The following is a 21,786-nucleotide window of genomic DNA, read 5'->3' as shown; positions in this document are numbered from 1 at the left end:
TATACTTAAATAACTTCTACTGTATTGTTTACCTTTATTTAACCAGGTAAACCTTTTGAGGACCTTTTTTATTTACAATGGCAACCTGGCCAAAGGAATGTTAATGGCAAGAGCAAACTAGTTTACTTAAGTGCTATCTCAACATAATGTGCAAACTAATAGGCAAGATATCAACATTACACCAAATGAGGGTGATACCATATGAGTGCTCTCCTTTATTATCGATACCCTTGGTAAAGTTGAGTAAAAATGTATGAAAAACAGCCATTCTTTTTCCACATCCTCAGTTAAAATATTTAATCAAACCTTTTAATTAAAATAAAATTGTTCAAAATCTTTATATAAATATTTTTGCCAAGCTTTTCATCTGTACCCCTGCATTTAGTTCTTTGTGGTAGTAAAAAGGTGTGATATGTGCTTTTATCCGCCCCTTGCCAAGATAAAAGCACATAGCACATTTCATCTACAATAATCCTTGATGTGGGTGAATATACAATAATGGATCTGAGACTGTTAACTGCAGAATCACTTCAGATCCTCTTTGCCACTGGTGGGACATCATCTTCAGTTGGTTAGTGGCTGGCAGCTTGGTCTGCAAAATCTTCTTAACAAGAGAGCACCACCTGCTGGATGAACTGCTGGGATTGGCCGCACACAGCCCGACTGGCTAGGCAAGAAGAAGCTAGAGCTAACACGTGACCTGCTTGATGTACTATGCACTGCTGTGTAATGTTAGGCAAGTTGAGCACATGCCTCCAACAGAGCAATGTGCAATAGGGAATTATCAGGCATCTTAAATGATAAACAATACAACCAAATGTATCTAAAGCACCTATATCTATTACATAATGTAAACAAATATTGTCCTCGAAATATTGAGAACAACATTTTTAAATCTTTAAATATTGTTCCTCATGTTAGACATCACAGCCTAGTGCAAACCATAGGTCAAGCAAACATGCAATCTCTGTGTTCATTTAATTAAAATAATACATTTTATATTGTAACAATTAATTCCCTCAGCCTCCAATGACCCTTAATTCTAACATTCAGAATTCATTGATTCTATGTCACAATACAGAATTCAAGCCACAATTCCAAACTCATTATGACATCATAATTAGGTTAGGTTACAACAAGTTACATAACCAAAGACAAGAACACACAACAGCCATTCAATACTATACTTCTATAGTGATCATAGCCTACTTCTTAAACTGTAATTAGTCAGAATTTGCATAGAATAGACTGAATCTATTTCAGTGAAAGACTGAATCCACTGAACAGGTGAGACAGAAATTAATATGTGAAATAATTTCTGATATGAATTAATTTCAAATCAGCAGCTAGTTGCCATATTAACAATACACATTGCTAGAGTCAAGTAATTAGCCAGAGAGTAGGCCTAACTTAAGTTGGATAACTGGCATGGTCAATCATTTTAAAGAAATTAATAGGAAAAAGTATTAATTGAGATATATATATATTTTTTTTGAAGCAGACAGTGGTCAGTGAGAGGGAGACAGAGATGATGGAAAGTGAGGAGGTAAAGAAAAGCAGTGAGATGGAGGGACAAGAGAAAGACAGACAAAGAGAAATGGAGGGGCTAGTTAGAATGAGAAAGAGGATTGAGACTTGCATCAAGGTAGACCACCAACGATGGCAGCTAGAGAGAGACTTGTTGAACAAAGTTAACAAGATGAGGGAAGAACAAGAGCAAGAAAGACAAAGAGAAGTAGATGAGCTTCTGATCAAGAAAGAGGAGAATGGGGATCATATTGACGTACAAAGCAAACAATGGAAGCTAGATAGAGATGTGTTCACAGAACAGACAGAAAGAGATGTGTCAGACAGATATGAGATAGACAGCAAAATGGCTGAACAGAAGGTACTGAACACTGTGAACTTGGCCAAGTTAGAGAAGTTGATTGTGGACTGTACAAGGATGTTAACTGAGAATGAAAGGGAGAGAAATGTGTTAAAAGAACAGAGAGAAAGCTTAGTGGCAGACAAAGAAAAGATAGAAATCCAAATGACAAACCTGAAGATGCAGAATATACTGAGGTTGGGCAAGATAGGAAAGTTGACAGTTAAAAACACAAGACTGTTAGCTGAGAATGAAAAGGCCAGAGATGTGTTAGAGAAAGTGAAAGAACATGCAGCAGCAGACAGACAAATATTGCTGCACAAGATAGCAGAGGAGGAATTTGTGTACCTGGCCAAGGTGGAGACGGGGACAGTGGAGATCAACAGACTGTCAGATGAGAATGAAAAGGTGGACAGGGTCAGAGAGAGGAACAGATGGAAGTATATCAGAAAGGGTTTGGAGACAGCATTGGCCAAAGCAGAACAGGACAAGAATCAGACCCTAGAAGCCTGGAAGAAGGAAAGGGGGACATGGGCCAGGGTCACCGCTTGTCTGCAAAGTCTCTGGGATCAACGAGGAGAAAGATGGATGAAGGAGAAGGAGGAGATGAAAGAGAAGAGCACACAGGCAGCAGAGAAGTGGATGACTGAGCTGAGAGAGGCTCTGGAAAGAGAAAAGATGATGCTTCTGAGCCAGCATGAAGATGAGAAGAGGGGATGGGAGATGGAAAAGAGTGAAATGGAAAAGGAGAGGTTGGTGCTTACAGGAGAGTGGGATAGAAAGAACAGTGAAATGGAGAAAATGAAAAAGGAGAAAGACAGATGGGTGATAGAAAAGAAAGATATGTTGGAGAGGATGAAGGATGCCCACATTCAGATGTATCACATGCAGACTGTCCTGAGGTTCAGAGAGCACGAGCAGACACAGGTACAGTACTCCATTTAACCAGTCACAAGGTCACATGTCACCTAAGGGTCAAACTATCATATTCAGTAAAGTTATCTTCACACTGGAGGAATGATGTTAATATCTCAGATGATTATTTAACATATAGTATTGCCTTTCTCTTTCAGAAGGAAACTAAGAAAGCCCAGGAAGCAAAGGAGAAGCAGGAGAAAAAGGAAAGGAAAGAGAGATCCTGGAGAAAAAGAAAGAGATGGACAAAGTGAGGGAGAGTAAGGAGAGGGTGAAAGCCCACCTGGATGAGGTGTCAAGGCAATATGACCAAAGGAAACAGAAGGAGAAGGAAAGAAAAATGGTGTTGGAAATGGCATATGGCAAAGAACATTCGAAACAAAACTTCAAAAGTAAATGGTTGACATTCATTTAATAAATAAAACAACATGAGCATTTTAATTATTTGTCAGTGTTCATTGCTCTGTGTACAAATAAAGGTTTTGATGGTTACTGGATATTACAATCCATGTTAACTTTCTGAGATACAGAAAATGTTATGCACTATACTTAACATCCTCAAAAATGCTTTTTGAAAAACGCATTTCAATTTTAGCATGTGAATTTAATGAGTTAACTTGACCACACATTATATTACATGTTTAATAATGTCCCTTTTTGCACTTTGCCATAAACCCATGCTTGAATGATGCAGTTCATAACAACAAAGATTTGGAACATTCAGATTTGTTTTAGTCCAGAGACGTCATTTTTCATGGGATTTTGATGTAATATTAATTGGTTTGAAGTGATTTGGAGTGTTTTCTTACATGATTAATATACATTTTCATAATACATTGTGAGAGCCTTTTGGTGAGCCATGTTTGATTAGTTCATCATTAGAGTCAAGTGGGTCAGCTTGGTTTCATTAGTTCATTATTTGATACATTTGGGTCAGCTAAATTTGATTAGTTCATCATTAGAGTCAGATGGGTCAGCTAGGTTTGATTAGTACATTATTATAGTCAGTTGGGTCAGCTAAATTTGATTAGTTCATTATTAGAGTCAGATGGGTCAGCTAGGTTTGATTAGTACATTATTAGAGCCAAGTGGGTCAGCTAGTTGTGATTAGTTCATCATTAGAGTCAGGTGGGAAAGCAGAATGTGACCGGCACACCTTGAATCAGAGCTAGCACACCTGAATCAACAAATTATTAAGTACCTGGCTGCTTGATTCAGGTCAGCATATTTCAGGGATACACCTAGTACATGGAATGGCTGTGGGTCCCCAGGAGAGGATAAGAAGCACTGGCCTAGAGTAGGAATTTTGGTTAATAATGTTTGATTCATTATTTTTTACTTGTCAGCGATTTTGGGTGTGCCTGCATTCTTCTGTAGGAATAATCTGTAAATGTCTTGTTTGATGAGGTGATACCCTGCTGTTTTCATGTTCACTCCTACACCTTCCATATACAGTAAGGTCTGGAAATATTTGGACACTGAAACATCTTCATAATTTTGGCTCTGTACGCCACCACAGTGGATTTGAAATGAAACAACCGAAATGAAATTGTAATGTAGACTTTCAGCTTTAATTTAAGGGGTTGAACAAAATATTTTACGGAACATTTAGGAATAGCAACCATTTTCATACACAGTTCCCTTATTTCCGGAGCTCAAATGTAATTGGACAATTTAACACAATCATAAATAATATGTTCATTGTTCTTCTGCCCTCGGTTGAGTGTATGGCTACTCAGCCTATGCAGCGAGCTAAACATACAATATGAGAAGATGGTTCCAGGAATGACAGAACAATTTTCTTCTTAGTGCCTTTACTGAAGACCACTCTTTTTTGATTGATTTGTAAAACTGTGAACATACAAACAAATGTATTAAACATACATTTAACAAACCAAGACACATTGCTGTGAATGCAAATGCTGGCAATTATCAAAATTCAAGATAAGGATCACAAGATTACATTTTAAATAATTTAGTTTGTGTCAGCTTGCTACCATATGGTTGCAAAATATGCTACAGTCAATTGCAGTTTCAGCACACAGATTCACAGGAAGATAAAAATACTGTTCAACATATCTGTAATCCCAACATTTATTGCTGTTACTGTAAAAGTATAACAGGACTTTAATCTTTAGTTATATTTAGTAGAACATGAATTCAGCAACCCTTCGTGAAAGCTACACGTAGAACAAAACTAGTTTTACTTTTGATAACCTGAATTTATAACCTAACGACCTGTATAGTGTGAAAAGCAGTGTTAACATCGACTTATAATAAGATATTGCGCACCACATACTAAACAGAAGCTAGCAACATTAGCTTGGCTAAGATCACGAGCAACCTTTTGCTTGTAAGAGTTAAAATATCCTCTAAAGTAACAGAAAGGTAACAAAACGTTTAGAAAACAAGATTAGCTATTAATTACTTACAGATTATGGCATGTCAAGCTTCCCAAAGATATAAGAGGTATGAGAGGAGTGAAGCATGTCAGCACCTCCGGACATTTTCTTACACTGCGTGTAACAAACTTTTAGCCTGCTGCCTCAGCACATCACCACCGAGCTCCGTGTAGCGTATATAATAGAAGAGGAACCCCAAAGAAGCATTGACGGAGATACTGACCTCTAGTGGGAAAATAAAGAATTGCACCAGCGAATTAATACCATACTATAGAACAACAGAGGGACAGAATACTCCCCGCCTGACATCTGTGGAATGTCATCTATAACTAGCATGTAAATACAGATGAAACACAATGAAACAAAGTGCCTGATTCTAAGTGCTGTCCTTAGACACCAATAACACAACCTCACTTATAGGTCTTATGTAGAATCTGAGTTCACCCTTGCGGTAAATCTTCACCTCTATTTTCCTAACAAGTCCATCCTCGCTTGGGAAGACTTTTGTGATGAGCCCAAGTGGCCAGTTGTTCCTATGCTCAAGTGCCTCCTTTAGCAGAACAACATCTCCTGTTTGTAGATTTGGTTTCACTGTTTTCCATTTGCGGCGGTTCTGAAGTCCTGAGATGTATTCCCTTTGCCATCGGCTCCAGAACACATTGGCGAGGAATTGTACGCGCCTCCATTGTGCTCCGAAAAGATCCCTGCTCTCAAACTGACCTGGTGGGACCGGTGGGGTCGCAACTTTTTGTGTGAGTAGCATGGCAGGGGTAAGAATGGCTGGGTTTTCTGGGTCTGTAGAAACTGCTGTGAGTGGACGAGCATTTACTATTGCAGTGACTTCAGCCATTAATGTCACTAATATCTCATGAGTAAGTTTTGCATTCCTATGTTCTAGGAGCATTGCATCAAGGATTTTGCGTGTGACCCCAATCATGCGCTCCCAGGAGCCCCCCATATGAGATGCATGCGGGGGGTTAAAATGCCATTTACAGCCAGAGTCTTTGAGAAAGCTGTGAAGTTTGCTGTTGTGACACCCCTGTTTGTCTTTTTGCAGTTCTTTACAGGCGCTCATGAAATTTGTCCCACAATCGGATCTAATAAGTTTGACTGCACCCCTGATGGCGAAGAAACGACGCAGGGCATTGATAAATGTTTCAATGTGAATGGCACGTGTGCTCATACATGTAAATATGACTGCCCATCGCTTAGCGTCCGATTGCCCACCACGTGTTTTTCTGACTGTGACAGGCCAGGGACCGAACACATCAAGGCCTACATGTGTGAAAGGAGGGTCCGTGGACAGCCTGTCCTCTGGTAGCTCAGCCATGATCTGTTCCTGTTGTCCGCCCCTTAGTTTGCGGCATGTAACGCAGTTGAATATCACTCTGCTTATTGCTCTTTTACCTCCTACAATCCAAAAACCTGCAGTCCTGACTGCACCCTCAGTAAAATGTCTGCCCTGGTGGCATACTTTCCCATGGAAGTGTTTTATAATGAGCAGGGCAAGGTGGTGCTTTCCAGGGATGAGTATGGGGTTTATTTCGTCCGATGTAAACTGTGCACGTTTTAGTCTCCCACCCACTCTGAGGATTCCATTAGTGTCGACAATAGGGCTCAGGTTGCTAAGTGGGCTTGAGCTTGTAAGGGGCACACCTTTTACAACTTGTCTTATGTCCTCTGCGTAAACCTCTCTTTGAACAGTGTGAATGATAGTGTTCTTAGCTTGGTTGAGTTGTTTTTCAGTCAAATGTTCATTACAGCTGTGCCAGCCATGACAGGAGCTCTCTGTGTTCGGCTTAAATGACTGGGCAACGTGTCAGAGTTTGGATATAGCTGTAAGTAGTACCTTCCAACTCGAAAACCTTTCAAATCTGACACTACTGAGTCTATCCTTTGAGAGAGTAGTGGCACAGGTAGTAACCTCAGGTCGCAGTTCTTTGTCAGTCTCGGGGTCTACAAGATCAAACAACTCTGCCTGTGCTTGACTTTTTCCTTAATTGGAAAGGAAAGCGGGTCCACTGATCCATGTGGAGTTAAAGAGCTGGTCAGCGGGTAGTGCTCGGGTGGCATGATCAGCAGGATTTAAATGAGTGGGCACGTAACGCCACTGGTGAGCTTGTGTGGAGCGCCTAATACGTTCCACTCTGTTGTGCACATAAACATGAAAGCGTCTCTTTTTGTTAAAGATGTAACCGAGCACTACTTTGGAGTCTGTGTAGAAGCTCACCTGTCCGACTACAATGTCTAGCTCCTCCAGGACTAACTCGGCCACCTCAGCAGCAAGGACTGCTGCGCAAAGTTCAAGTCTGGGTATGGTAATGTCCGGTTTTGGGGAAAGCCGTGCTTTGCAGAGAAGGAAACCCACTTCAGAGTGTCCATTCCTATCTGTGAGTTTGAGGTAAGCAACAGCGCCCACTGCCTTAGTGGAGGCATCACAAAAAACATGGATCTCCTTAGTTAGAGCTGCAGATAGTGGTATTGAGGTGTACATTCTGGGAATTTCAAGTCGTTGTAGATATTTGAGGGAGTCTTTCCATTGTTGCCACTGTTGTAATTTGTCTTTAGGCAGTTCGGTGTCCCATTGACAAATGTCAGTGGAAATGTCTCTCAGTATGGCCCTGCCTTCTACAATGACTGGGACTGCAAAGCCAAGCGGGTCGTACACACTATTAATGACTGACAGCACTCCCCGTTGAGTGAAGGGCTTTTCATTGACTGTTACCTGAAACTTGAACAGGTCTGTGGACAGGTCCCAGCCCAAGCCTAAGCTGCGCTGCATGGGAGGGGTAGTCTGCCCGAGGTCAAGGCCCTGCATGTCCGTTGCAAGTTCCTCACTTGGAAAAGCACTTGTGATGATAGAACAGTTGGATGAGATTTTGTGCAGGCGTATGTTACACTGAGCCAGCATCTCCTGAGCTCTACAGAGAATGTCAATGGCCTCATCTGTGGAAGAGAATGATTTCAGTCCATCATCTACATAAAAGTGACGTTCAATGAACTCTCTTACATCACTGCCGTATTCCCTTTCCCCCTCCATCGCCAAATTCAGTCCATAGATAGCCACTGACGGGGAGGTGCAGTTCCCAAATACGTGTACTCTCATCCTGAATTCCTGCACTTCTCCATCCAGATCATGGTTTTTGAACCACAAGAAGCGAAGGTAGTTGCGGTGGTCCTCTCTGACTAGAAAGTTGTGAAACATTTGCTCCACGTCTGCCATGACTGCGTATGGGTCAGACCTGAAACGCATCAGAACTCCCACAAGAGTGTTATTGAGATCTGGCCCTTTTAGTAGCACGTCATTGAGAGAAACATTGTTGCATTGAGCACTCGAATCAAAGACTACCCTAATTTTCCCTGGCTTTTGATGGTGGTAAACTCCAAAACTAGGGAGATACCAGCATTCTTGGTCTGGAGTAAGAGCAGGAGCTGGTTCGGCGTGGCCCTCACAGAAGATTTTGTCCAAAAACTCAACATAATGCTCCCTCATTTCAGGTTTCCTTTTCAGCGTTTTGCGGAGGGACAGTAAACGACTGAGGGCCTGGTCCCTGTTGTTGGGCAAACGCTGTCTGGGGGTGAGGAATGGGAGTGGAGCTACCCAATTATTCAAATCATCTTTTGTAAAGTCTTTCTGCATGATGTCCAAGAACAAAGCATCTTCTGCTGAAAGTGCCACTTTGTCATCATCTGCTGTTTGCTGGAAAATGTGTCTGCCCAATTCAACTTGCGTCTTATCAAGTGTATGACAGCTTTCTGTGTATTTGTCTTTGATGTAGATTTTGTTTTCACAGGGGCTGAGGAAGGTAGGGCGACCGTTGTCAAGAATGTTTGTCTTAAAAGAGTTCACTGTGGGTTTGTGGGCACCTGAGAGGCAGACATCACCTATAACCACCCATCCCAGATCAAGGCGTTGGGCATAAGGCGCACTGTTTGGGCCATTCACCTGACTGTGGACCTTGTGAGCTTGGATGATGTCCCTGCCCAGGAGGTGAAGGATTTCTGCTGATGGGTCCAGAGGAGGAATCTGCAAAGCGATTGCCTGTAGATGAGGGTGAGCCGACGCAGCCTCAGAGGTGGGAATCTCGTCCCTGTTATCTGGAATCTGATCACATTCTGTTAGTATGGGCAGCAGCATGGACACTTTTCCATTTGCATCCTCGATAACAAAGTCACTAGCTCTGCGCCCTCCAGTCTCCGATAGACCAGCGCATGTTTTCATGGTGTATGGGAGTATGGTACCTTTTACATTAAACATGTCAAAGAAGGCAGACCTGGCTAAGGATGAATTGCTTTGATCATCTAACATGGCGTACATCCTCCTTTTCTCTTCAGGCGAAGTGCGGGAATACACATTGACTAAGCAAATCTTAGAGCAGGATTTACCTTTGAGGCCTCGGCCACACACTTCTGTGCAACTAGTTGTAGTTGCAGGGCTTGGGGAATCGGACTCCCCGCCGTGGCTCTGAGGCAGAGGGTTAGAGTCTTTAGGCGTCCACGGAGGTGGACCAACATGCATGGCAGACACGTGCGCATCACTATTACATTCTGAGCATTGGATAATGGCTTTACAGTCTTTAGCTCTGTGACTTGTGGAAGAACAACACTTATAACAAATAGCGTGTTCTTTGAGAATACCTTTTCTTTCGTCCAGTGTTTTTGACCTAAATCCCCTGCATTTAGCGAGCGAATGAGGCTTGTAGTGAATAGGACATTGCTTGTCCGGATTAAGAACGGGTGCTTGAGCTGTGCTGTTAGTTTGACTAATATATGTTTTGTTCACTGCAACAGGAACTCTGGATCTGTTTGGTTTTATCAGTGTCTTGTCAACTCTTGGAGCTACTATGTTTGCGCTTTGTAACATAAAGCTAGGGTCTGTTTTCATATCAGCATAGTTATTTACAAACTGAACGAAGAATGAGAAAGGTGGGTAAACTGCACCATTGTCTCTTTTGTATTTTGTCCCTTGTTTTACCCATGACTCTTGGAGTCCGTAAGGGAGCTTTTCAACTATCGGGTTTATCCCCCTTGGGGTGTCAAGAAAGCTAAGGCCTGGCAGATAACCTTCATTTCGTGCATACTCTAACTCTAGCAGAAGATCTGCAAGCTCCTGCAGCTGGTGAGTCTTTATTGGATATCTTTGGAAAAGCCTGTAAGCGTTGGAAGAGTGACGCTTCGACTACCTCTGGAGAGCCATAACTCTTGTCTAGACGCTGCCACAAACGTTGGAGGCCTGCTTGTGGGTTGTTCACGTGGACCGCCCTGATCCTCAGGGCGTGTTGAAGTGATTCCCCGCTGAGCCACTTGGTTAGAAGGTCAAGCTCTTCGCTGGGCTTGAGGTTGAGGCCTTCTATGGGGTTGCAGAAGATGGACTTCCAGGACAAGTAGGACTCAGGGCGGTTGTCGAAAACCTTGAAACCCGCTGTCAGTAGATCACGGCGTGCTAGGTAGGCTGCTAGATCCGGCAGCTCAGTCTGTGGAGTCGCTGAAGGTCTAGGCTGAGGTGGAATGTCCATTTTTATGTGTGTAGGGGGGAACTTCAGCTGCTCCCGGTCTACAAAATCAATGAGATGTTAACCTGGAGAGGTAGCGACTGGTGTTTGGCTCTGTTGTAGATGGTGAGAGTCGTTATGACTGACCAGTTGTCCTGTGTCGGGCTTTTCTTCTTGTTTCACTAGCGAACTGAAGTCGGCGAAGTGAGCATTCACATAGTCTTGAGCTCGTCTGATGGAAGGAGGCGTCTTAGGGGAGATGCCTTGCTCAGTTAGGTCGATGGCGTGGTGCTCCTCGTCTGCTGCTGCTTCCAGGACATGAGCTGCAGAAAGTGCTGCTTCAGCCTCACCCTCCTTCTTCAGAGCGTTTAGCGTTGCCTCGATGCGCGCCTTCTCAACCTCCATGTCGATCTGGCGTTTGGCGTACCGTGCTCTGGTGCGGGCAGCTTCTGCGTCTGCTCGGGCTCGTGCTGCAGCTTGGCTGGTGGACGAACGGCGTGAAGAACGTGAGTGGCACTCCGACCGGGCCACCATCTGGGACATAGGCGGTGTAGCTTCATCTTGGGTGCTTGATAGGTAGATATTCTTTTTACTCTTCTGCCCTCGGTTGAGTATATGGCTACTCAGCCTATGCAGCGAGCTAAACATACAATATGAGAAGATGGTTCCAGGAATGACAGAACACAGTTTTCTTCTTAGTGCCTTTACTGAAGACCTCTCTTTTTTGATTGATTTGTAAAACTGTGAACATACAAACAAATGTATTAAACATACATTTAACAAACCAAGACACATTGCTGTGAATGCAAATGCTGGCAATTATCAAAATTCAAGATATAAGGATCACAAGATTACATTTTAAATAATTTAGTTTGTGTCAGCTTGCTACCATATGGTTGCAGAATATGCTACAGTCAATTGCAGTTTCAGCACACAGATTCACAGGAAGATAAAAATACTGTTCAACATATCTGTAATCCCAACATTTATTGCTGTTACTGTAAAAGTATAACAGGACTTTACTCTTTAGTTATATTTAGTAGAACATGAATTCAGCAACCCTTCGTGAAAGCTACACGTAGAACAAAACTACTTTTACTTTTGATAACCTGAATTTATAACCTAACGACCTGTATAGTGTGAAAAGCAGTGTTAACATCGACTTATAATAAGATATTGCGCACCACATACTAAACAGAAGCTAGCAACATTAGCTTGGCTAAGATCACGAGCAACCTTTTGCTTGAAAGAGTTAAAATATCCTCTAAAGTAACAGAAAGGTAACAAAACGTTTAGAAAACAAGATTAGCTATTAATTACTTACAGATTATGGCATGTCATGCTTCCCAAAGATATAAGAGGTATGAGAGGAGTGAAGCATGTCAGCACCTCCGGACATTTTCTTACACTGCGTGTAACAAACTTTTAGCCTGCTGCCTCAGCACATCACCACCGAGCTCCGTGTAGCGTATATAATAGAAGAGGAACCCCAAAGAAGCATTGACGGAGATACTGACCTCTAGTGGGAAAATAAAGAATTGCACCAGCGAATTAATACCATACTATAGAACACAGAGGGACAGAATAATTGTCAAGAATCCTTTGCAGGCAATGAACGCTTGATGTGTGGAACGCTTGGACATCACCAAACGCTACGTTTCCTCCTTTGTGATGCTTTCCCAGGCCTATACTGCAGCTGTCTTGAGTTTTTGTTTGTTCATGGGTCTTTTTGCCTTAGGTTTTTCCTTCAGTAAGTGAAATGCATGCTCAATCTGGTTGCGATCAGGTGTTTGACTCGGCCATTGCAGAATTTTCCTCTTCTTTGCCTTAAAAAACTCCTGGGCTGCTTTGGCTGCATGTTGTGGGTCACAGTCTATCGGTTAAATGAAGCGCTGTCCAATCAACTTAGCTGAATTTGGCTGAATCTGAGCAGACAATATATTACTATACATTTCAGAATTCATCCGGCTGTTTCTGTCTTCTGTCACATCATCAATAAACTCTAGTGACCCAGTGCCATTGGAAGCTAAGCATGCCCAAGCCATCACACTGCCTCCACTGTGTTTTACTGATGATGTGGTGTGCTTCAGATCATGAGGCGTTCCAAGCCTTCTCCATACATTTTCTTCTCATCATTCTGGTATTTGCTCCTGTGAAGTCTTCTCTTTTGAGTAGACTTGGATTATGACATGTCTAGCTCCTGGAAAGGGTTCTTCTTTTTCTCATAGAGCTCCACAACTGTGGAATGATCTGCCAATTAAGGTTAGAAATGCAAACTCAGTGCAAACTTTCAAGTGTCTACTAAAAACTCATCTCGACAGCACTGTTTATAATTAGGTGTTGCCTTGCCCGGGGGCGTGAAGGTGACCAGAAGGCTTGATACTGTCCACCCTTGCTGTCTTGCCAGGTGGGCTCTTGTTGCCACTGGGATGCCCTCCTTGCTGGTTTGTAGGTGACCAGATAAGTATTTGGTCACTTACAAACAAGCAAGATTTCTGTCTCTCACTAACCTGTAACTTCTTCTTTAAGAGGCTCCTCTGTCCTCCACACATTACCTGTATTAATAGAACCTGTTTGAACTTATCAGTATAAAAGACACCTGTCCACAACCTCAAACAGTCACACTCCAAACTCCACTATGGCCCAGACCAAAGAGCTGTCAAAGGACACCAAGTTCAAACTTTCCCTTCAGACAACAGAGCCAAGCTGTCAGAAACACAGACTACATGCCCGTTGGTTACACACTGGAGGGATTAATTCACACTGATACTGTTGTGGAAATTCTTGAACTGATGTATACTTGGTCCTATACATGTATGAATGAGTTACTAGTTAAAGTACTGAGTACCCATGTTTGGATAAGAAAAGGAATGTAGGAGAGGGGGAACTGGTGTTTAGGGTCATTATTGACTGGTTAGGGTTAGTTGTAAATCTGTATAACCCATCAGTCTCTATCTGTTGTTTGTCCAGATGCTCTGAGTCTTCTCCTAGAGTTGAAGAGGTTACCCATCTGGGGGAGGATAGCTTGCCCCTTGTGTGAAGCCTAGGTAGTAATAGAACAAAGGGAATGTGTTTTATTGACATAGGACAGCTGGGCAGCATTTTACCACACCCCTTTTAACTGTAATTGAGTTAGAGACTCCTCGTATGATTATGTTGATAAGCGTTTGACGCGTCTCTCTTATTTGCAAATTATTAATAAACTGTTAAATTGTGCCAAGAGAATTTCGTCTGTGCATTTCCTCATTAAAGAATTCTGATCGATGGAATTGCCATCACAGATACCAAAATATTTAGAACAGGTTTTCAGAGAAATAATTTGGAATAAAATTACAGCACTGACTATCCAGATAATCCATTCAGGAAAGTTCTGGTTACTTGGGGGCCTCTTTTATATAAATAACCTTATATACACACATTTTGGATACATGGTTAATACTGTTTTTAAATGCTATTGCATTGTTACTATACACTCACCTAAAGGATTATTAGGAACACCATACTATTAGTATTTGACCCCCTCTCGCCTTCAGAACTGCCTTAATTCTACGTGGCATTGATTCAACAAGGTGCTGAAAGCATTCTTTAGAAATGTTGGCCCATATTGATAGGATAGCATCTTGCAGTTGATGGAGATTTGTGGGATGCACATCCAGGGCACAAAGCTCCCGTTCCACCACATCCCAAAGATGCTCTATTGGGTTGAGATCTGGTGACTGCTGGAAGTAGCCATCAGAGGATGGGTACATGGTGGTCAATAAGGGATGGACATGGTCAGAAACAATGCTCAGGTAGGCCGTGGCATTTAAACAATGACCAATTCGCACTAAGGGGCCTAAAGTGTGTCAAGAAAACATCCCCCACACCATTACACCACCACCACCAGCCTGCACAGTGGTAACAAGGCATGATGGATCCATGCTTTCATTCTGTTTACGCCAAATTCTGACCATCTGAATGTCTCAACAGATATCGAGACTCATCAGACCAGGCAACATTCTTCCAGTCTTAAACTGTCCAATTTTGGTGAGCTCGTGCAAATTGTAGCCTCTTTTTCCTATTTGTAGTGGAGATGAGTGGTACCGGTGGGGTCTTCTGCTGTTGTAGCCCATCCACCTCAAGGTTGTGCGTGTTGTGGCTTCACAAATGCTTTGCTGCATGCCTCGGTTGTAACAAGTGGTTATTTCAGTCAAAGGTACTCTTCTATCAGCTTGAATCAGTCGGCCCATTTTCCCACTGTTTAGATAGGTAGAGGAATGTGGGGGATCTGGTATTTGCCAAGGGGGTATCATTGACTGGTATCAGCTGATGAAAGGGTTACTCTTTATCTCCTTATCTGTTTTAACTCACCAGGGCATCTATTGTCTGTTCGGGTTTGGTTGGAACCCTTAGAGTTGAAGGAGGTATTTATGGCGGGAAGGAGAGCTGTCCTTTGTGTGAAGCTTTGGGTAAACACTACAGTAAACATTATGGCAGGAAGGATAAGGTGGGGGAAGATGGCATTTGACTTGTGTGATGGAACAAAAGGATGTGTCCTGATTGAGCTGGAATGTCCAGGATTTGTCACACCCCTCTTCTGTCTTTAAATACTGTCGATTGCCTGTTTTTATTCAGAGACTATTCACTGTTACTTGTAACCTGCGTATTCTCTCCTTGCAAGTTATTAAAGACGTTTATTGCGCAATTGATTTCTCCTGTCTTGCCTACCATTTTCATAGAACTGTTTTGTACTTTAGAAATTGCCATCACAACACCCTTTGTAATACTGGGCTCTGTCACTGCCTTACATATCTGATAAGATTGTTTTTAGTTGTCTACAGGTATGTGTCATTGCTGCTAATCCTATATTTTATTTGCTAAATTGCAACTTAAACATGCCCTCATTGCAAATTTAGAAATGCCACTGTACTATTTTCTACTGTTATATACACATCTACCTCGGGAACCTCATTGATGCTATCCCTCCATTTCAGTTGCACATGCTACCTTAATCCTTCAATATGTCTTGATTGCAAAATCAGAATGCCACTGAGAATTGCCACTTGTACACCTGCACAACTATCTATCCCACTTGGACATACATTATACTTTGTAATTATACATTTCCTGCACATTTTCCACTGCACATTTGAAATCACATTTGCATTATTTGCACAACCATACATTCCACTTGTACATACATACTTAATATGTGTACATTTTCTGCCCTCCTCTATTTGCACTTCAAGATAGATGCAAACTGAATTTTGTTTTACTGTACTGTACTGCTCAATGACAATAAATTTGAATCTAATCTAATCTAACATGTACAGGACATATGACCAGTGGGTTGTTTGATGTTAAACAGTCAGTCAGTGACTGTCCTTCCCTATGATCCACAAACACACCCACCTTCTGGGGTTTCAATTTCAGGTTGAGGGGGACAGAGTTCCATGTTCTGGTCCTGCCTTACTCTAGATCAAGTGTTTTAACTTGACGTACAAAAAAACTGTGATGAATCTTGGGATCTCATCATCTACGATACATAATATAATTAAACGTTTCAGAGAAGGGACAAGGCCGAAAACCAACATTGGATGGATGTTAACTTTGGGCCCTCACTCCATTAAAAACAGACATGATTCTTAACTGCATGGGCTCAGTAACAAATGCCCTCAAAAGGGAAAGTTGCTTTGGCATTGTTTAAACAAAGGTGGTCAAAATGTTTAGATGTTTTGTTAGTACAAAAGTGGACCCTGGAAATGTTCCTTATATCCACATTTCATTTAATTGACACTGAATGTTTACTGTACTAGAATGTTATTTCTGTCTTGCAAAATACCTTCTGTCTTGCATTATTTTAACTGAAGTAACTGTCTTAAACCGCAGCTAAAAGAAAACGTACACACTTAGCAAAATACAATACAAAAACACCTGAAAGGAAAATAAAATGTATACTCTAACATTGCAACACAGTATAGCCGGAGTTCAACACTAAAGACCAGGCTTAGAATTTGGTCATTTTATGGGCAAGGCCATTTGGCCTTTGGTTTCATTGAAATGTTTAGGGCTCAATGCTACATGTACATTTTCACCTAGGGGTGTACTAACTTTTGTTGCCAGCGGTTTAGACATTAATGGCTGTGTGTTGTGTTATTTCGAGGGGAGAGCAAATGTACACTGTTATACAAGCTGTACATTCACAACTTTACATTGTAGCAAAGTATCATTTCTTCAGTGTTGTCACATGAAAATATAAAATCTAATATTTATGAAAATATGAGGGGTGTACTCACTTCTGTGAGATACTGTACCTACACATAACCTTAGATCGCAAGATGCAGGCCTTTTAATTGTACCTAGAATTTCTAAACAAGCAGCCAGAGGCAGGGCTCCATTACTGTGGAATGATTTGCCAATTAAGGTTAGAAATGTAGACTCATCTACATTTTGTTGTCTCTCTGTTGCGCACATTGCGCAATTGGGCTATACGCTGCTGGCAATACTCCTCCCTCATTCAGGGGGGTTGCAGTTGGTGGGTGTCCCTTTGGTTGATGCTTGGCAATATGGGTGGATTGATTTCTTGCCTGTTGGGCCCAGTCCGGGGCCTCCCCCGGGTAGGGCCACAGTGTCACTGGATCCCCTTGTCTCAGCCCCAAGGTCTGATATACTATATTATTGTGTCAGGAGAGTAGGGTCAGTTCTCCTTCTCCAATATAAATCCTTATAAATCTAAGAAAAGCATTTTTCAAATGTTCACACCTCCGGATTACCAGGCTTGATAGACTCGTTGCTGTCCATTTCCAAAGTCCAAAAATAATTTCCAAAATAATTTCCAAAATAATTTCCAAAATAATTTCCAAATTATTACAATTTGCACTGTTAGTATGTTCACCCGGCACAGCCAGAAGAGGACTGGTCACCCCTATGAGCCTGGCTCCTCTCTAGGTTCCTCTCTAGGTTCATCTCTAGGCCGGGTGTTTTGTAAAAGCACTTTGTGACAACTGCTGATATAAAAAGGGCTTTATAAATACATTTGATTGATTGATTCACTTTCCAGTACTTTTGACAAAGACCTATTGAGGGAACAGTATGCCTTTCAGGACGGCCACGGGAGCGGCGGATGGCCGTGGAGCAGGGAGGCGTTGTGGCAGGTGGAGAAGCGGGGGGCGATGACTGGAGCTGAGCCCTGCAGGAGTCCCCACGTTGCTCTGAAGACCTCCAGAAAGTCTGCATAAGACCTTCGCTCCTCTGTCCTGGTTTACTGGAGGGCCCAAATCCAGGCCCTCCAATCCAGCCACAACAGGGCCTGTGCCACTCTGCCCCGGTCTGTCAGGGCCTGTGCCACTCTGCCCCGGTCTGTCAGGGCCTGTGCCACTCTGCCCTGGTCTGTCAGGGCCTGTGCCACTCTGCCCTGGTCTGTCAGGGCCTGTGCCACTCTGCCCCGGTCTGTCAGGGCCTGTGCCACTCTGCCCCGGTCTGTCAGGGCCTGTGCCACTCTGCCCTGGTCTGTCAGGGCCTGTGACTCAGGGTGGCTGACAAACTGGTTGACCTGCCTCTTGAAGTGAGTCCACCTTCTTAGGTCAACCTCAAACCTCGCTGGGTCTGGCGGTCCGGCAGTTGCCTACTCCTCCAATGGATACCTCCGCTGTGACCTACACTAACGAGAATGAACATAGAAACAGGAAAACTAGAACCAAAACACACAGAACATAGAACTGCAGCGGGCCATTACAAAATTTATCATACTAACGTAGGAAAAATGTCTAAGATTGCTTGCTAGTTAATGTTTATATTAATGTTAGCACAATTTGTCTAGCTTTAGACATTTTGTCTCCCTTCTTCCTTCTTCCTGTCTGCTAGATATAGCAACTGTGGGGCGGAGTTGTGTGGAGACATTCAGGATCTCTTGAAGCATCAAATCAAAATTCAGAATGTATGTGTATGACACAAATTGTGAGGACGTAACTCTGTTGGTCTGTCAGACAGGCTAAACAGTCAAATTAAGCTGTAACAACATAGTGCCTGGGCATCCAGACAAACAAATAAATACTTTGCATTCAACACAAACAAATAATCCAGACTGGTTTTGTGGTGAATGCGGTCACTTTAAGAAAGGTTTTTAACAGACCAAGTGACTGACTATGAGTAACTACACTGATATAACATGACACCTTCTTTCTAATCATTGACGTTATGGTCTGGTTACAGAAATCACCTGTCCTAGTGTCGGGCTGGCTGCTAGCAGAGGTGTAAAAAGGACGAAGTAAAGGTACTTGGGTGTGTACACCAGTTATGGGAAGTGGAGGACATGTAGCCATCTCAGGCTCACACGCCAGGCAACCAGAGTGGCCCTGACACTGGAGATTAGAATACTTTGCATGAAACATGATGAATACTCAAATCAAACCTTTATTCATACAGCAATTGAAGGAAACAGTGGATAGGCTCAGATCCAACACACAGGTTGTTGAATGATGTCTGGACCCTGGCTGAATAGCAGTTACCCCAGGGGGTCCCAGGGGTCACCCCACTTCCCAGAGCCCTTGGGGTTTATCTTTGCCAAACAAAGAATACAAATAAAAAAAGAGATGAACAGATCCCTCTGGTCCTCCGACCTTCCCCTCTGACCTAGTCCTCTGACCTTCCCCTCTGACCTGGTCCTCTGACCGTCCCCTCTGACCTGGTCCTCTGACCTTCCCCTCTGACCTAGTCCTCTGACCTTCCCCTCTGACCTAGTCCTCTGACCTTCCCCTCTGACCTAGTCCTCTGATATTACCGTCGGACCTGTTAATTATTTAGTTGCCCCACGAAACAGCAATTGTCTCTCATAGTGTTTGATCCATAAATGAGGGCCTATTCATTGTTATTTTGTCATATACCAAACGTAAGTTTCCATAAATCTTCCATAATGGTTGTGTATCTGACAGACCTTTAGTGTGTAAGGTAGAGATATAGCCAAATCATACTGAAGTAGAAAGTAATGGTTTAGAAACCCTTTCCAAAGGCACTATACATAATCCATAAGGTCAAATGCAAACTCAGATTACAACACTCTTTAGAAATTCACCTTCTGACTTTCTTCTGCAACACATGACAATGGAGGGCAATCTGAGCAAGTTAGTAGAGTTGAGAGGTTGGTTTGGGGAAGATACATTTTACAACATCACAAATTGCCATTGACTACAATGCATGTATTACTACAAAAATGCACATATTTTAATCATGTTGGAAAACACACCCAAACACACCAAATCATATTACATCAGAATCCATTTAAAATGACGTCTGGATTTAAACATATCTAAATATTCCCCTGTCACATAAATCCATGTTTGTGTTAATCACTCAGCCATGGGTGTATGACACAATGTAAAAAGGGACAATATTAAAGTGGTAAAGGTAACTCATAACATTCACATGCAAATATCAACATTTCTCATGTAATGGGAACCACTTTCAATAAGCAATTCTGAGTGAGGATGATAAATATAGTACTTAAAATATTATGTCTCTCAGCAAAGTTAACATGGATTGTAATATCCAGTAACCATCTGCACTTTTATTTGTCCACATAGCAATGAACACATACAAATAATTAAAATGCTCATGTTGTTTTATTAAATGAATGTCAACCATTTACTTTTGAATGTTTTTCAAATGTTCTTTGCCATATGCCATTTCCAACACCATTTTTCTTTCCTTCTCCTTGTGTTTCCTTTGGTCATATTGCCTTGACACCTCATCCAGGTGGGCTTTCACCCTCTCCTTACTCTCCCTCACTTTGACCTTATATTCTAATTTTTGGGCTCTGAGCATCTCTTTCTCTTTCTTTTTCTCCAGGATCTCTCTTTCTTTCCTTTCCTTTTCCTCCTGCTTCTCCTTTGCTTCCTGGGCTTTCTTAGTTTCCTTCTGAAAGAGAAAGCCCAAACCGTATGTTAAATAGTCTTCTGAAATATTAATATCACTCCTCCAGTGTGAAGAACTTAATCTCCTGAATATGATAGTTTGACCCTTAGGTGACATGTGACCTCCTGAACTTTGACTGGTTAAATGGAGTACTGTACCTGTGTCTGCTCTTGCTCTCTGAACCTCAGGACAGTCTGCATGTGATACATCTGAATGTGGGCATCCTTCATCCTCTCCAACATATCTTTCTTTTCTATCACCCATCTGTCTTTCTCCTTTTTCATTTTCTCCATTTCACTGTTCTTTCTATCCCACTCTCCTGTAAGCACCAACCTCTCCTTTTCCATTTCACTCTTTTCCATCTCCCATCCCCTCTTCTCATCTTCATGCTGGCTCAGAAGCATAATCTTTTCTCTTTCCAGAGCCTCTATCAGTCTCTCCTTCTCTCTCAGCTCAGTCATCCAATTAGCTGCTGCCTGTGTGCTCTTCTCTTTCACCTCCTCCTTCTCCTTCATCCATCTTTCTCCTCGTTGATCCCAGAGACTTTGCAGACAAGCGGTGACCCTGGCCCATGCCCCCCTTTCCTTCTTCCAGGCTTCTAGGGTCTGATTCTTGTCCTGTTCTGCTTTGGCCAATGCTGTCTCCAAACCCTTTCTGATATACTTCCATCTGTTCCTCTCTCTGACCCTGTCCACCTTTTCATTCTCATCTGACAGTCTGTTGACCACTGTCCCCGTCTCCACCTTGGCCAGGTACACAAATTCCTCCTCTGCTATCTTGTGCAGCAATGTTTGTCTGACTGCTGCTGTGTTTTCTTTCTCTTTCTCTAACACATCTCTGGCCTTTTCATTCTCAGCTAACAGTCTTGTGTTCTTAACTGTCAACTTTCCTATTTTGCCCAACCTCAGTATGTTCTGCATCTTCAGGTTTGTCATTTGGAGTTCTATCTTTTCTTTGTCTGCCACTAAGCTTTCTCTCTGTTCCTTTAAAATATTTCTCTCCCTTTCATTCTCAGCTAACATCCTTGTGCAGTCCACAATCCCCTTCTCTAATATGGCCAATTTCACTCTATTCTGTACCTTTTGTTCATCCATTATATCATCCATCTTGTTGGAAGTCCCAATCTCCTTTCTCAATCTCACCAGCCCCTCCATTTCTCTTTGTCTGTCTTTCTCTTGTCCCTCCATCTCACTGCATTTCTTCACTTCCTCACTTTCCATCA

General features: G+C 42.4%; 1 protein-coding gene across 1 annotated transcript; it reads right to left on the bottom strand.

The window, feature by feature from the left end:
* Nucleotides 1–17,916: 17,916 nt before the first annotated feature.
* Nucleotides 17,917–21,499, bottom strand: LOC117593894 (golgin subfamily A member 6-like protein 2). Its single transcript, XM_034290445.1, has 3 exons — nt 20,723–21,499; nt 20,533–20,567; nt 17,917–18,229 (listed from the first exon to the last, which is right to left on the bottom strand). Exons 1-3 carry the CDS (start codon nt 21,497–21,499, stop codon nt 17,917–17,919), a joined length of 1,125 nt encoding a protein of 374 aa, XP_034146336.1.
* Between the last annotated feature and the right edge of the window lie 287 nt (nt 21,500–21,786).

This window comes from Esox lucius, chromosome 24 (genome assembly GCF_011004845.1).
Source record: "Esox lucius isolate fEsoLuc1 chromosome 24, fEsoLuc1.pri, whole genome shotgun sequence".
NCBI lineage: Eukaryota > Metazoa > Chordata > Actinopteri > Esociformes > Esocidae > Esox > Esox lucius.
Note: the sequence above shows the minus strand (reverse complement) of the source record. Positions and strands in the feature narration are given on the sequence as shown.

Excerpts from the sequence above, each read along its gene's own strand:
- LOC117593894 (XM_034290445.1), bottom strand. The coding sequence starts at position 21,499 with ATGACAAACCTGAAGATGCAGAACATACTGAGGTTGGGCAAAATAGGA. Across the intron at positions 20,568-20,722 it reads GAGAGCAAGAGCAGACACAG|AAGGAAACTAAGAAAGCCCA; the intron begins GTACAGTACTCC and ends TTTCTCTTTCAG. Across the intron at positions 18,230-20,532 it reads GCCCAGGAAGCAAAGGAGAA|GTGGACTCACTTCAAGAGGC; the intron begins GCAGGAGGAAAA and ends TGACCTAAGAAG.